Source organism: Leiobunum rupestre, chromosome 10 (genome assembly GCF_980474605.1).
Source record: "Leiobunum rupestre chromosome 10, qqLeiRupe1.1.hap1, whole genome shotgun sequence".
Classification (NCBI taxonomy): Eukaryota; Metazoa; Arthropoda; class Arachnida; order Opiliones; family Sclerosomatidae; genus Leiobunum; species Leiobunum rupestre.
In genome coordinates, this window is record NC_143393.1 from 7,407,843 (window position 1) to 7,422,035 (window position 14,193).

Consider the following 14,193-nt stretch of genomic DNA (forward strand, 5'->3'; position numbering starts at 1 on the left):
CCACGAAAAAGATTATTTTACGAGGTACAAATATTTTAGAAATGAAAAACAATAGAGAGATTAAGCAAAGCGCTCTAGAAGTTTTAACGACAACGTCGGGAGTACCTTGACCGTTTGACGGTACAGGCGTTATGTATTGGTATGACAGTTGTCGAAGTACAATTATTAGTTTATTCGTGTGCTCGGGTGTGCTAGGGCCCCATTTTTCTAGGGGCGCCAAAACTGTGATAAAGCCCCACGGTCGAAGTACGTGGGTTGCCCCTACTTAGCTGACCAACCCGTTAGACAATGGCGCACCCTCCCAAACAAGGAGGGTTTTACTCCCTTTAAAGTAGATTGATTTCCAGAATTTTAAAAAAGAAAGGTGTGGTCACATATTTAATTAATTAAACTGCTACCTAGATTTAGTTCATAACGAACCTAATTATTACCACGTATTATACCCAGATGGGACAGCCAACGCTCGTGAATCAGAAACACGGTTTTTACCTCTCCGAGGGGACTTTGTACCCTAGGAGGGGTTATACAACCACCGTGTCTGTCTGTCTGTCTGTCGGTGGTTGGGTGGGTCTGTCTGTCTGTCAGGCCTGCGAACGCGTTCGCATTTTCGAGGCAAAGGGTAATCACTGTGTACGCAGTTTCTTAGAATCAGGGAAAAGGTTTTTCCAAAAGCGCCCTCTTTTTGTCATTGGGTGTAGTATAATTTTTTAATCGGCCGAGCCCTCTTGAACGACAGGTGAGCGTTCTACCGCAGAACCACGGATACAACGTCGGGAGTACCTTGACCGTTTGACGGTACAGGCGTTATGTATTGGTATGACAGTTGTCGAAGTACAATTATTAGTTTCTTCGTGTGCTCGGGTGTACCGCAGATAACTCTCTTTGTATACTCGTACTTATTTCGACAAATTCGTCTTAATTGTACAAGGCCTAGGTGTATTTAAATTCAAACAAGTATTTACGCTTTTTAACAAGTACGCTGCTAGATAAGTAATAAGTTGTTGAGTTGGAAAATTATAATTATCAGTATTTTTATTTAAACTCTATAAATATATAACGACGTGTCCCGTAAACTCGACAGGAATATGGCGTCGTCCTGAAGTGGTTAAATATTCGACTCCGAAGTACAAACGGGAAAAGTTAAACGTCTGAAATGTTCACGTGACTCCCACGTTGTTGATCAAGCTTCTAGAGTGCTCTGATTAACCTTTCTAATCATTCTTTAGGGTGGGTGGAATATGCTTCAACAATTAGCAATAGTAAGCTTTCTTAGAATTAAATGTTTTTTAAAAAAGGGTTTGTAATCTGAAACGTCATTTTTCCACTTGCTGAAATTGTTCGATCATTACAAAATGTGACCAACGCCATTTTAACTACATCATGATCAGGGGCGTATTAACCATTAGGCCTAGTAGGCACGTGCCTAGGGCCCCATTTTTCTAGGGGCGCCAAAACTGTGATAAAGCCCCACGGTCGAAGTACGTGGGTTGCCCCTACTTAGCTGACCAACCCGTTAGACAATGGAAAGGGGCGGAAAATTATTCTGAGCCTAAAGGCGCCGAAAGGGTTAATCCGCCCCTGATCATGATAGTTTGTTAGTAGCAAAGATAATACGGAACACCGTACCCTAGATTCGATTTCAGAGAGCTTTCTGATTGACGGCTTTGCAACGAAGCGTTTAACCACTTCCGTCACGTGACATCCGAAAAATCTTCCTCGCTATATTCTCCTATCACGGCCATCTTTGATTACTCGATATTGCGCAACAACGTTGGCCGTGGTATTATCCCTTGTTGGTTACCATGGTAACTATAGAGCTAATTTAACGGAGTTCCGACAGGAAGTGGGTAAACGCTATTGACTAAGCGCGAGGCTTTTATTTCGAATCTAGGGTATGCGGTCTTTATTGTATTTGTTAGTAGATAGTACATATAATTTGAAACTAATAAAAATATAAAATATCGAATCATGTTGGTAATCGTAATAAGTTAATTTTTTATTTTTACTCTTAACTTTTTTCAATTTTGCCCTTAATATTTTTATTTTTGCACTTAAATTTTTATTTTTGCGCTTAATTTTTAATTTTTCATTTATTTTTTTTAATTTTGCATTTAATTTTTTATTTTTACACTTAAGTTTTGATTTTATTGAAATTGCTTTTATGTAAACCAAAGTATAACACTTAAATCAACAACTAGAAAATGCTAAAGCTAAAACCAGATAATATTTTGAATGGCTACTTCAGCCATCTACTATTGCGAGTAACAATGGTGACATTGGCGGCAGCCATGTTTTGACAAGAAAACGAAGACTATAGACTCTACTTATTTATAGGTTAAATTTTTAAAACAAACCATTGTATATAGTTAAATAACGATATTGTTGTTTTATTATTCCTATTTATGATATTGCTGTAATTCAAAAAATTGTCTCCTTAGTTGCAAACAACCATAATGGTCGTGGTTTGCACAAAATGGGGTGAACCAAATAATTTAAAATATTGTATACCCTTCATTAAGTAAGTTTTTTATTATTTATAGCAAAATGAAAAGCCTCATCTAACGACCAACTTTTTTAATAATAATAATTATAATGTCGATGTACAAAAAAGCTCTCGGAGCTTATCACTGTAGAAAATAAAATCCTTAAAAACATCAAATATAACACCGAAAACATTGACAGTATTTCAAGTTTTTGTTGATCAAAAAATCACATTTGTTTAAAAATTGAGAGGGGGGTAAGAAAATATTTCATTCTATTAAATTTTCAAATCAATCCCATATTTTATTAGGGTTACTTTTTAAAATCCTAATAAAATTAAATACATGATTTGTTGAATAATATAAAAATATATATTCCGGATCGTAAATATTGATATTCGCCCTCTCGCGAATGGTATTTACAAGTTCCAAGTAAAATTAAACTAAATTTATTTCTTATTATTTAAAATTATTCCGTACTTAAATTAATAAAAATTGAGAAGGTCATTGAATCAGTCGAGGTCACACTCGATTATTTAAAAAAAAAAATATATAATTCTTTTTTTTTGTTTTTACTCGCGGTGAAAAAAGTTTTTGTTTGTAAATAAACACCTAGAAACTGGACATGAACACAGAAAGAAAGACGAACTAGGACTTGTGGTTTAACTGACTCGATAGTTTATAGTTTATTATTGGTTCCCTCAAACTCACACTTCATCGCGAGCCGTTTACATTATCGTAAATTACTTTCAAATGTCCATTATACCTCATTGGATTGACTTCAATAATTATCGATTCTAACACTCCGCGGAAACATAAATCACCTTTTAAAAAATTTAACTTGGTCATTCGTACGTCCGGCTTTGGCTTCTTTCGAGGTGAGAGGCGATAAAATTAAAAAAATATACATGGCTCAATACGCATTAGGGTTCCAATTGATTTAAAAGTTTTCGTAGTGGTGGACGTAGTAGGGCAACTTTCGGTTGTTGTTGACTGTCTCGCAAGCGTGGCTGATGCTCTTGGTCAGGGCTGATGGACCGCATGAGAACACGCCTACTTTGCTCACCTGCGGGGCAACATCCAAGTGTTATTTTGGGAAATAGCTAGCGGGTTAAGTTGGTAAGTGAAGTATGGTATTTGAACTTACGTATGAGTGTTGCTGTTGCACGAACTTGAGGAATGATGTCATGTCTGGCCTACCGAAGTGGTTAACCGCCTTCAGTCCCGTGAACATACTGCGATTGGATATTCTTTGGAAGTGGTTTTCGCAAATATACTGTAATTCAAATGTTCACGAAGGATTAAGGTTGGATTTTTACTTTAAGTAAGCGGGAATTTGATACTGACCAACATTGTAGTTCTTAAATCGAACTTATGGAAAAATTGGGTAATAAAAATATGAACTTCGAGGACATTCGTCACGTCCTTCCTCTCGACGTCTCTTAAGACGTCGATGAACCACTCGAAGTGCCGGTGGGATGGGCATATCCATAGGAAATATACCTATTGCCGGAATTAAGTATTAAGTATCTTAGTCAAAGTGCAATATACCAATTAAGTGGAATTTACCTTCTTGCAGGCGACACCGGAGTATCTGTTGGTGGAGGTCCCAAAGACTAAGTCATTTAGGATGGAAGCGTACGGCGTGACGCCGATACCACCACCGACCATTATGGCAACTTCAAATTTGTACCAGTCCTGGTTGCCTCCCCCGTAAGGACCTTCCAGGCGTATTTGAGACGATAACTGAAATATAATTAAATCTCTTTAGTTGATTATATTCCAAGATATACGGTTTGCGTGATGTTGTACCCTGGGTATTAGGTTATCGGTATTATTATTGGGATCGAAGAAGTTCCTGAGCTTCCAGGTCCAGGGCCCCTGGGCTTTAACGTGAACGGACAAGTAGTTTTCGTGCGGCGCCGACGTTAAAGTGAAAGAATGAAGCTCGTTTTGTCGGAAGCCCGTGCAGGCCAGTCGAACCCACTGACCCGACAGGTACTTGAAGTTCGGTGGACGGGCGAATTTGACTTTGGTCACGTCCGAAGGTAGTAACTCAGTCTCGATGATCTCCAGTTCCATGTACTTGGTCTGGAGACTGACGACTTTGTCTAGGACGAAGACGATGGCGGGTCCCACAAAGTACATCCAGAATCGAGGGCTCTGAGGAATGGTCAAGGTTAAAAGATTGTCTAGGAAATGACATTTCCATAGATAAATTACCCCCGTTAATTTGGCCAGCCCGTGAATCAGGCTTAGTAGGTATATCAACACGTAAAGACTGTGTGTTGACCAGAAATAGCTGTACGCCTTTTGTCTTATCCGCGGGTGTGCGAAGACGAACATGACGCAAACCAGCGTGAACAACATTATTCCCGTTATTCCTATTAGGAAATATTTCGGATTAGTCATTGTAATTTGGAAGAATTAAAATATATCACTAACTTACCTGTTACGGTTTGGAATAGCCAGAAAGAAATTGTCGGTTTGAAGTCGGATCTGAAAATTTAACAGGAAAGTTATTACTGGGTCGTTTTAATTTAAATAGGTCAATTTCACGTACTCGAAGGCCATTTCCTTGGTCAGACATCGCAAGTGGTCTAATGGTTGCGTCGATACGTGGTAAAAGTTGATACAGTGTCCCACCGAATGAATAACTGCAAGTATATAAGTTGGTTAGCTTTCGCCCACCTTAGTTTAGACTCGCGCGTTAGGACATTACTCGTGAAGAAGAGAGCTGTTAGGGCCACAATCTTGTGGAATGTTATTGAGGAATCCAACGGAATGTACTGGTGAATGGGCAGCTCTCGAAGCTTGGTCAACAGGTTTCTGCACATGGTCAGCAGTAGGAGCGAGTAACAGAATGACATGGAGGCCGCCGATCCACGAGTGATAGCGATTCCCATTCCCATCACGTGACGCAGGTCCATGTGCTCGGCGAAGAAGGTGTAATCTACGGAACAGATTGGGTTAAAGACCAGTCTTTAAATTTCAGATGGACACGGGTTTCATACAGATAAATCTTTCCAAAAACAAAACCGTGGTGATAACGTAGAATACGAATATATAGAAAATATGTTGACGGTACTCTTCCAAGAAAGTGATAATGTAGTTCCATTTGCTTCGAAGCCACGTTGGTTTGACTTCTCCGTTTTGGCTGATTTGGAAACTGGTCATTCTAAAAAAATACGTCAGTCTTGTTAGTAAAATTGCAACGTATTAAAAAATTATAAATCCGTACTAACCTGGCAACGTTGGAAGACGTATCCAAGAAATTGTGATTTGCTCCTTTGCAATCTAAACCAATAGCTATGAGATCACCTTTGTACTCGCTCATCATGACCTTAAAATCGTCGTAGGTCAACTCTTCTTTATTTTCCAAACCAGCGGAAGCGAACATTCCCCGGATAAGATCCATAACTTGTCCTTCGGTCATCGAGTTTGTCTTGGCAATGTCCACCAGTGACCGGAGCATCTTGGTCAACTCTTGTTTATCAATTACGCCATTTCCGTCGTGGTCGCACATATCAAAGACGATACGTAGTTTGTCTTCGCTTTTTCCTTTAAGAAAAGCGAGTTCATCAATCATAAACATTACGACCGTGAGACGTAAGATCGGAGCTTGACAGGACAATCTAAACCCATTCTAACCATCGGGGGACATAATTACTTAAATCGGGGATATTTTTTTCCAACAGATGTAGGTAGCCCCTTTGTACCTAACCATAACCTCACAGTTGTCGGATAAATTCGTTGAAGGAACATTACTCATTCTAGGTATAAGCCGTATTTGTATTCAATCCAGCGTTTAGCGGAACACGCCCTCACCCTGTTACGGTCATCTTAAGAGAGGGGCGAGTATAATCCTAACTTGACACTCGCTGACCCGAAATAGTAGGACACCGACTAGGCCCTAATTACTTCTCCGCGTTACGGTGCCACTAATCAACATAACGTTCGTGTCAGCTACGGCAAGCGCCTTCCTTTTTTATATCCCAAGGCCTTCTAAATAAGAAAAACAATAAAATCTTATAATTCGTGGCGTAATCCATCATCAGGGGTGAACCACCTGGATAAACTCTTCACTTTGATTTGAAGATAACGTCTTAACCCTGAAGTGTACTGGTTTTGACTACTGGATATCCGCCGTTAGGTTTGTAAGGGTTTAATGTCTGTATTCTTCACCCCCTTCATTCTTTTGACTATAATGTGCACTGACGAGCCTTCCATCGAGACTTATGTAACGAATACGTGTCTTCCCTTTTCGAAAAGTAACTGAATAATTGCTAGTTTTGTTCCTTTTCCATTCGTCAAGTACGTGTATAATTTTCACGAACAACGTGGGTGATCCCGTTTCTCTTCCCATTGTTTAATCAAGGAAAATTCTCCCCAACGCGCATTCTTTCGTGGTTTTGTATTCGCTCCCCCACTTTTATTTCTCATATACAATACCGTACCTCTGGAGAACATGACGACGGTGTCGAGGAACTCTTGGAAGCTAATGCGTCCGTCCTTGTCCTTATCCACGCAACTGAACATTTGTTTCACGAAAAGGGAGTCTGGTTTCATGCCCAGTGCCTCGGCGAACTCTTTCTTGGACAGGGATGTCCTCATGACCATGATCACGTCGTTGCCAGCGTCCTCCAGTTTGCGTTTCTCGCCTGGTTTCAATCCGAATGTCTGCCGAAGTGTGTAGTAAGTTAAATTTCAAATTAAGAACGATTGATTGCATTGGTAATATTATTATTATTAGTAGGGGTTGGGCGGTTGGGTCAAGACCAACCTAGCACTTCGACCAGAGGTCCATTGTGCAGGCCCAGCCTTTTAGACATGGAAAAACCCAGTCTCCGAATCGAAGCGCAAGATTTGCTTCGCCGAGATATTGGAAAGATCGCTCGTATCCAGCCTGTGCATACCAAGATGCTCAAACCTTTGAGCCGCATAAAAATCACAGACACAAAGGACATGAGAGGAAGTTTCCTCCTCTGCATGGCATGTCCTGCACATAGGACTCTCACTGATGCCAATCAGATGCAGATGTCTATTTAGCTGGCAGTGACCTAAAAGTGGGCCCGTAACCACCCTGATACTACTCTTAGAGAGTACTAATTGGTACTCACCAAAGCGTAGGCCTCCCTGAAGAAGTGTTCCAATCGTTTTTGCCTCTTTTCTTTCGTTTCGGCGTTGGCTAACATGGCGTCTCTGTAGGTTGATATGGTTTCCAATGTCTTTTTCTTGCCCATTAGGAAACCTTCTAGTTTGTTCAGGAACTTCTTACGGAGCGCGATGCTCTCAAATTGCAGAACCTATTGATGAAATCGTCTTTATTAGTTAGACTCGCGAACGAAGACGGATTTCGCGTCGGTTATCGTACCAGATCGTGGTCCCTGGGAGACCTGACTAGAACCATTGGTTTTTTCAGGTTGTCCTCCGTGACTTCGACTACCACCGAAGTGACCGACTTGAATTCGATCTTACGCAAGACTTCCCCTTTTCTGTTCACCGTCGAAATGGACTCGTCGGGACCGATTTTGACCTTGACGAACCTTTTATGGTTCTGATGGAGCCATTCTTTCACGTCTAGCAGGAACAAGGTCGCATCTTCTTTAGAGTCTTCCGTTATCCAACACCAAGCCCGAGTTTGTACGGTTTGACATATTTTAATATCAATTGCCAAAATAAACTTAAACACTAAGAACGTTACTACAAACACATTGACTTAAATTTTCAACTAACGGCTTTAGAGATCGTGATATTGAACAATTTATGACGTTTAGCGAGAATTTGAAAATGTTTCAGTGTGTTTGCGTACGTTAAGACCTGACAACCAATTCTTAATAGACGTTTCAATAAAACCTGTTCAGCGATTTTCCCTAGAAATAGTAATACATAGCCAGAACATACTTATAGACGCGTGATATTTCATAGCGCGCGCTGCTTAATATTTCTATACAGGAGAGCTCGTTCAATTTGGCACGCGCCTCCTGAAATAAAAAAATGCGTGAGTTCTATTTACTTTACCTTACAAATAAAACTTGCATAATAACGTGAATATTTTGTTCAGTGACTCGCGCGTAGAGGGGACAAAAATAGAGAGGCATTTATTGAAACGACTATTAAAGATAAAAAAGTTGGAAAACATTTTTATAAATAAAAATATTTTTTAGAAAAAGGCCTTACATTGTTTGTCATAGTTTTTCCCGTTGTTCATGTCCTGTCTGGCTTTGATCATTCGTCTCCTTTTATTCGCCAGTTTGACGACTCCGTAACCAAGCCCGGCACAGACTATTTCACGATTTGAAATGTTAGGATTAGTCACTCTTGGTTAGGGTTCGGTCTGCTCTTACTAATTGGGATGAAACACAAGGTGACGCAAGAATAAATATAAGCCACCTCGTTTCCGTGGAAGTAGTCGAAACCGCTCAGTTGCAAGCAAGGTTCCAGTAGCGAGCTCTTCAATTGCATCGGTTGTGGACACGGATCACCTGAGGAAAAAGAGTTGCACGCGGAATTTAACTTATTGGGTTTATATTAATACCCTATATCAGAAGTTCAAAAAGTGGCTTTTGATATCTGGTTACGTTTCAGTATTGGAAGGTATCAGCTAGTTTTACAACGATCGTAAGATTGATCAGTACACGAATTTGTGAGCACGGTGCAGTAAAATACTTATTAGACTAACAAGATAACCAATTTTTTACTAATAATGAAATAAATAGGTTACTATTGAGTCTAACAAGGAACTTAATTGGTTACTCCTAACAAGGAAACCTATGGTTACTCTTCAATCTAACAAGAAAACCTATAAGTTATTCCTCAGTTTAACGAAAAAACCAATAGTTTACTCCTCAGCCTAACAATTAAGGACAAAAATAGTTTAACTCGGAATCCAGTAGGTCACTATTCAATCTAACCAGATAATTAATAGGTCTCTCCTCAATCTAACCAGATAATTAATAGGTCTCTCCTCAATCTAACCAGATAATTAATAGGTCTCTCCTCAATCTAACAGGAAAACTAACAGGTTCATTTTCAGTATAACAAGTAAACCAATAGGTTACTCTCCTCAATCTAACAAGAAAACCGTTAGGCTACTCTCCTCAATCTAACCAGATAATTAATAGGTCTCTCCTCAATCTAAAAGGAAAACAAACAGGTTCATTTTCAGTATAACAAGAAAACCAATAGGTTACTCTCCTCAATCTAACAAGAAAACCGTTAGGCTACTCTCCTCAATCTAACCAGATAATTAATAGGTCTCTCTTCAATCTAAAAGGAAAACAAACAGGTTCATTTTCAGTATAACAAGAAAACCAATAGGTTACTCTCCTCAATCTAACAAGAAAACCGTTAGGCTACTCTCCTCAATCTAACCAGATAATTAATAGGTCTCTCTTCAATCTAAAAGGAAAACAAACAGGTTCATTTTCAGTATAACAAGAAAACCGTTAGGTTACTCTCCTTAATCTAACAAGAAAACCGTTAGGTTACTCTCCTTAATCTAACAAGAAAACCGTTAGTTTACTCTCCTTAATCTAACAAGAAAACCGTTAGTTTACTCTCCTTAATCTAACAAGAAAACCGTTAGGTTACTATTCTAAATCTAACAAGAAAATCAAAGGGTACTCCTCAATCTAACACGAAAACTAACAAGTTCATTTTCAGTATAACATGAAAAGCGTTAGGTTATACTCCTCAATCTAACGAGAAAATATAAAGTGTACTCCTCATTTGATCTAACAAGGAAACTGTTAGGCTACTCCTTAATCTAACAATAAAAGCAAATGGTTACCCTGCAATCTAACAAGAAAACCTTAAGCCATACTGCTATCTTGTTACATTGAGGGGTATTTACTGCGTCGTGTTTTATATGATTATATGGTTCGATGGGGATATTGACACACGGGATATCTGTGTTTCCTAATCTTGCAGCACACACGCGTATTACGGTGAAGCAGATCCCAGCGGCAACTCAATAACGGGTAGAATTCCTTCTGTAAGTGGAAGCTAGGAGCAACAAACACAGCACCCCACACAAGGAGGACGCAACCCGTCAAAAGTCGTGGATTTTCTTGTGTACATTTTTCATTGGCTAGACGCTTTAGCGCCTGCTGCCGTCGGAAGGGGAAAATTCGGAAATTGTCTTCTCCCCCGCCCGTAAAACGTTCAGCGTAAAGGCTCGTGACGCTCGTCCAATGAAATTCGTACACAACCCGGCGTTAGCGTGTTTAAAGGCTAGCTGCGTTCTCCTTGTGTTTGTTGCTCCCAGGTGGAAGCCATTTCAACAACAAAAAGTACGATGTATTCATTAACTAAACGCAGATAAACCACAAAGTAGGCTTAATAAAACTTCTAAGACAATACGTTTCTTTATACCGCATTTGAGATACTGTATCGAAAAAGACGAATAAAATTACCATATTTAATCTAGGAGGATGAAGGGGACATTCATATTCCTAGATTTAATTACCAGTCTACAATACGCAATCACGATACACTCTGCATTACGAAATCCATTCGTTACGGTTCCACAATTAATTTAAATTACGCCACAGCAAATCTACGTATAAATTTTATTCCTTGTATTATCCGCCACCGGTAATTAAATATTTAAACTGTCCCGTTACTCGGATGAATTTGGGTAATTCGAAACGAGAAACGCGGTCGGGAAAAACGTCGCAAATTCGAATTAATATTCCACCGTAGCACGACGCGCAAACCAGTTTCTATTAATATCGATTTAATGGATAACAGAGATTTTTCACAATCTATTATCTTTCTAGGCTATTGAAATGTAGTGCATTTGATTGGAATGTAGTGCATTTGATTGAGATGTAGTAAATTTGATTGAAATGCAGTAAATTTGATTGAAATGTAGTAAATTCGATTGAAATTTAGTAAATTAGATTGAAATTTAGTAAATTTGATTGAAATGTAGTAAATTCGATTGAAATGTCAACATAGTAAATTTGATTGAAATGTAGAAAATTGGATTAAATGTAATAAATTTGATTAAATGTAGTAAAATTTGATTGAAATGTAGTAAACTTGATTTAAATGTAGTAAATTTGATTGAAGTGTAGTAAATTGAAATTGAAATGAAGTAAATTAGATTGAAATTGAAATGAAGTAAATTAGATTGAAATTGAAATGAAGTAAATTAGATTGAAATTGAAATGAAGTACATTAGATTGAAATTGAAATGAAGTACATTAGATTGAAATTGAAATTTAGTAAATTAGATTGAAATTGAAATGAAGTAAATTAGATTGAAATTGAAATGAAGTACATTAGATTGAAATTGAAATGAAGTAAATTAGATTGAAATTGAAATTTAGTAAATTAGATTGAAATTTAGTAAATTAGATTGAAATTTAGTAAATTAGATTGAAATTTAGTAAATTAGATTGAAATTTAGTAAATTAGATTGAAATTTAGTAAATTAGATTGAAATTTAGTAAATTAGATTGAAATTTAGTAAATTAGATTGAAATTTAGTAAATTAGATTGAAATTTAGTAAATTAGATTGAAATTTAGTAAATTAGATTGAAATTTAGTAAATTAGATTGAAATTTAGTAAATTAGATTGAAATTTAGTAAATTAGATTGAAATTTAGTAAATTAGATTGAAATTTAGTAAATTAGATTGAAATTTAGTAAATTAGATTGAAATTTAGTAAATTAGATTGAAATTTAGTAAATTAGATTGAAATTTAGTAAATTAGATTGAAATTTATTAAATTAGATTGAAATTTAGTAAATTAGATTGAAATTTAGTAAATTAGATTGAAATTTAGTAAATTAGATTGAAATTTAGTAAATAAGATTGAAATTTAGTAAATTAGATTGAAATTTAGTAAATTAGATTGAAATGAAGTAAATTTGATTGAAATGAAGTAAATTTAACTTGAAATGTAGTAAATTTGATAAGTCAGACATTTTTTTAAATACAATTGATAAAGAATCAAATTTTTTAAATAAAAGTTTTACAATGCTGAAAAGTGGTTCTTTTCCTTAGCCTCGAGGGTTTATCGGAAATTCCTATTAATTATGGATATTTCTAACGGTTCATTTCATGGTCACAAAAAAATTAAAATTGCAGTAAAACGCGAAGGCCTTTACGTCAATGAGGCGTTGTACCTCAAAAATAAGCGTAAGGTTGCGCGATTAATAATGGAGTAACATTGATATTTTTGGGGTGAAATGTTGAATTTAGTTTAAAATTTTGAATTTTATTTAGGCTAAGGTCGATATCGTACTATAAATAATACGGATTGTTTTAATCGACGGTTTTAATAGAGTACTCGCAGACTTTACTTTAAACTCGCCTTCCTTCGTACTTGTCTAATATAAAGGGTGGGTATCTATTCTATATCAAACGAAGGCTGGTGGTTTGATTTAATACAAATGTCAAATGATAACAATTTGATAGGGCAGTTCGTGATTTTAACTTTTGCCGAGTCTATGCCATTCCAAAAAGCGTGAAAGACCTTACGTGTATTTTTCAAGGAATTAAGTTTTTTTATGATAAAAAAATTGGCTTAACCTGATTATATTTTTATATGCGGGTTTCATTTATTCCCCCATTTTTCCAAAAAACGAAGATAAGGTTTCTCCTTACAGCCAAATGACGGCGTTTAGTATAAATTCTATTCTTCCTACTACCCTTCGTGTACTCCGTTTAACCTTATTAGCCGGGCTAATAAAAAAATCTTTATACCTGCTTGCCGAGAAGGAAGTATCTAAGCGAGCAGATGTAATAGCGCCCTTATATAAGATAACTGGATTCGTATAACTCGATTTTTTCCGAAGTAAACACCGGGTTGCTTATGGGGTTTCGGGTTTTCGTCCGCCAGGGAGCTGATTTGACTAATTTTATCTTTTAAGTAATGTGTCTTCCACTTAGCAGTCGAATTAAAATATAATCTAGCATTTAGGTTATATTGAAGAAATCGAATGATAGATATTATGATGTCATAGATACGTCACCGATTACGCTATTTTAGACCAGAGGCGTAACAAAGGTATAGGGCGCCCGGTTCCAAATTTTCAAAATGGCGCCCCCTATATACAAAACAAATTATAGATCGCTATGATATTTTTAAGATAGGATGGTTTTTGGTTCCCTCTACATAAAAGACAGCTTGGTGCTCGGTTCAAATTGTACCCCCTGAACCCGGGTCGGTACGCCTCCTTATTGGACTTGAACGTATTATTTTCAATCCCGTTATTAATCGCAAAATAGTTATTCATAGAGGTGCAAATATTGGAAGTCTCTTAGTCTGATATGTTGGTGCGAACATTGAAACTCGAATATTTTATTATGATGGTGCTAATATTGAATTCTGTCTATTTTGATTATGACAGGGCGAATATTCAAAATCGGTTATTATGATTAGGTCGGTGCTAATATTCAAACTCGGCTATTATGATTAGGTCGGTGCGAACACTGAAACTCGAATATTTTTATTATGACGGTGTGAACACTGAAACTCGCATATTTGGATTAGGTCCGTGCGAACATTGAAACTTGAATATTTTAATTATAACGGTGCTAGTATTGAAATTTGTCTATTTTGATTATGACGGGGCGAATATTCAAACTCGGCTATTATGATTAGGTTGGTGCGAACATTGAAACTCTCATATTTGGATTATGTCAGTGTGAACGTTGAAACCTGTCTTTTTTGATTAGATCGGTGCGAATATTGA

At 37.2% G+C, this 14,193-nt stretch overlaps 1 protein-coding gene across 1 annotated transcript in view; it reads right to left on the reverse strand.

Moving 5' to 3' along the window:
- Positions 1 to 3,020: 3,020 nt before the first annotated feature.
- Positions 3,021 to 14,193, reverse strand: part of Duox (dual oxidase) — a 68,516-nt gene continuing 57,343 nt past the window's right edge. The window contains exons 13-28 of the mRNA XM_090159782.1: positions 8,828 to 8,965; positions 8,661 to 8,765; positions 7,855 to 8,093; positions 7,601 to 7,786; positions 6,938 to 7,160; positions 5,726 to 6,041; positions 5,495 to 5,658; positions 5,203 to 5,433; positions 5,044 to 5,137; positions 4,930 to 4,979; positions 4,704 to 4,864; positions 4,293 to 4,643; positions 4,050 to 4,226; positions 3,828 to 3,983; positions 3,628 to 3,756; positions 3,021 to 3,546 (exon numbers count right to left, since the gene is read on the reverse strand). Of these exons, the coding sequence (XP_090015908.1) occupies positions 3,421 to 3,546; positions 3,628 to 3,756; positions 3,828 to 3,983; positions 4,050 to 4,226; positions 4,293 to 4,643; positions 4,704 to 4,864; positions 4,930 to 4,979; positions 5,044 to 5,137; positions 5,203 to 5,433; positions 5,495 to 5,658; positions 5,726 to 6,041; positions 6,938 to 7,160; positions 7,601 to 7,786; positions 7,855 to 8,093; positions 8,661 to 8,765; positions 8,828 to 8,965 (2,846 nt within the window). The 3' untranslated portion in view covers positions 3,021 to 3,420. The remainder of the gene's footprint in view (positions 3,547 to 3,627; positions 3,757 to 3,827; positions 3,984 to 4,049; positions 4,227 to 4,292; positions 4,644 to 4,703; positions 4,865 to 4,929; positions 4,980 to 5,043; positions 5,138 to 5,202; positions 5,434 to 5,494; positions 5,659 to 5,725; positions 6,042 to 6,937; positions 7,161 to 7,600; positions 7,787 to 7,854; positions 8,094 to 8,660; positions 8,766 to 8,827; positions 8,966 to 14,193) is intronic.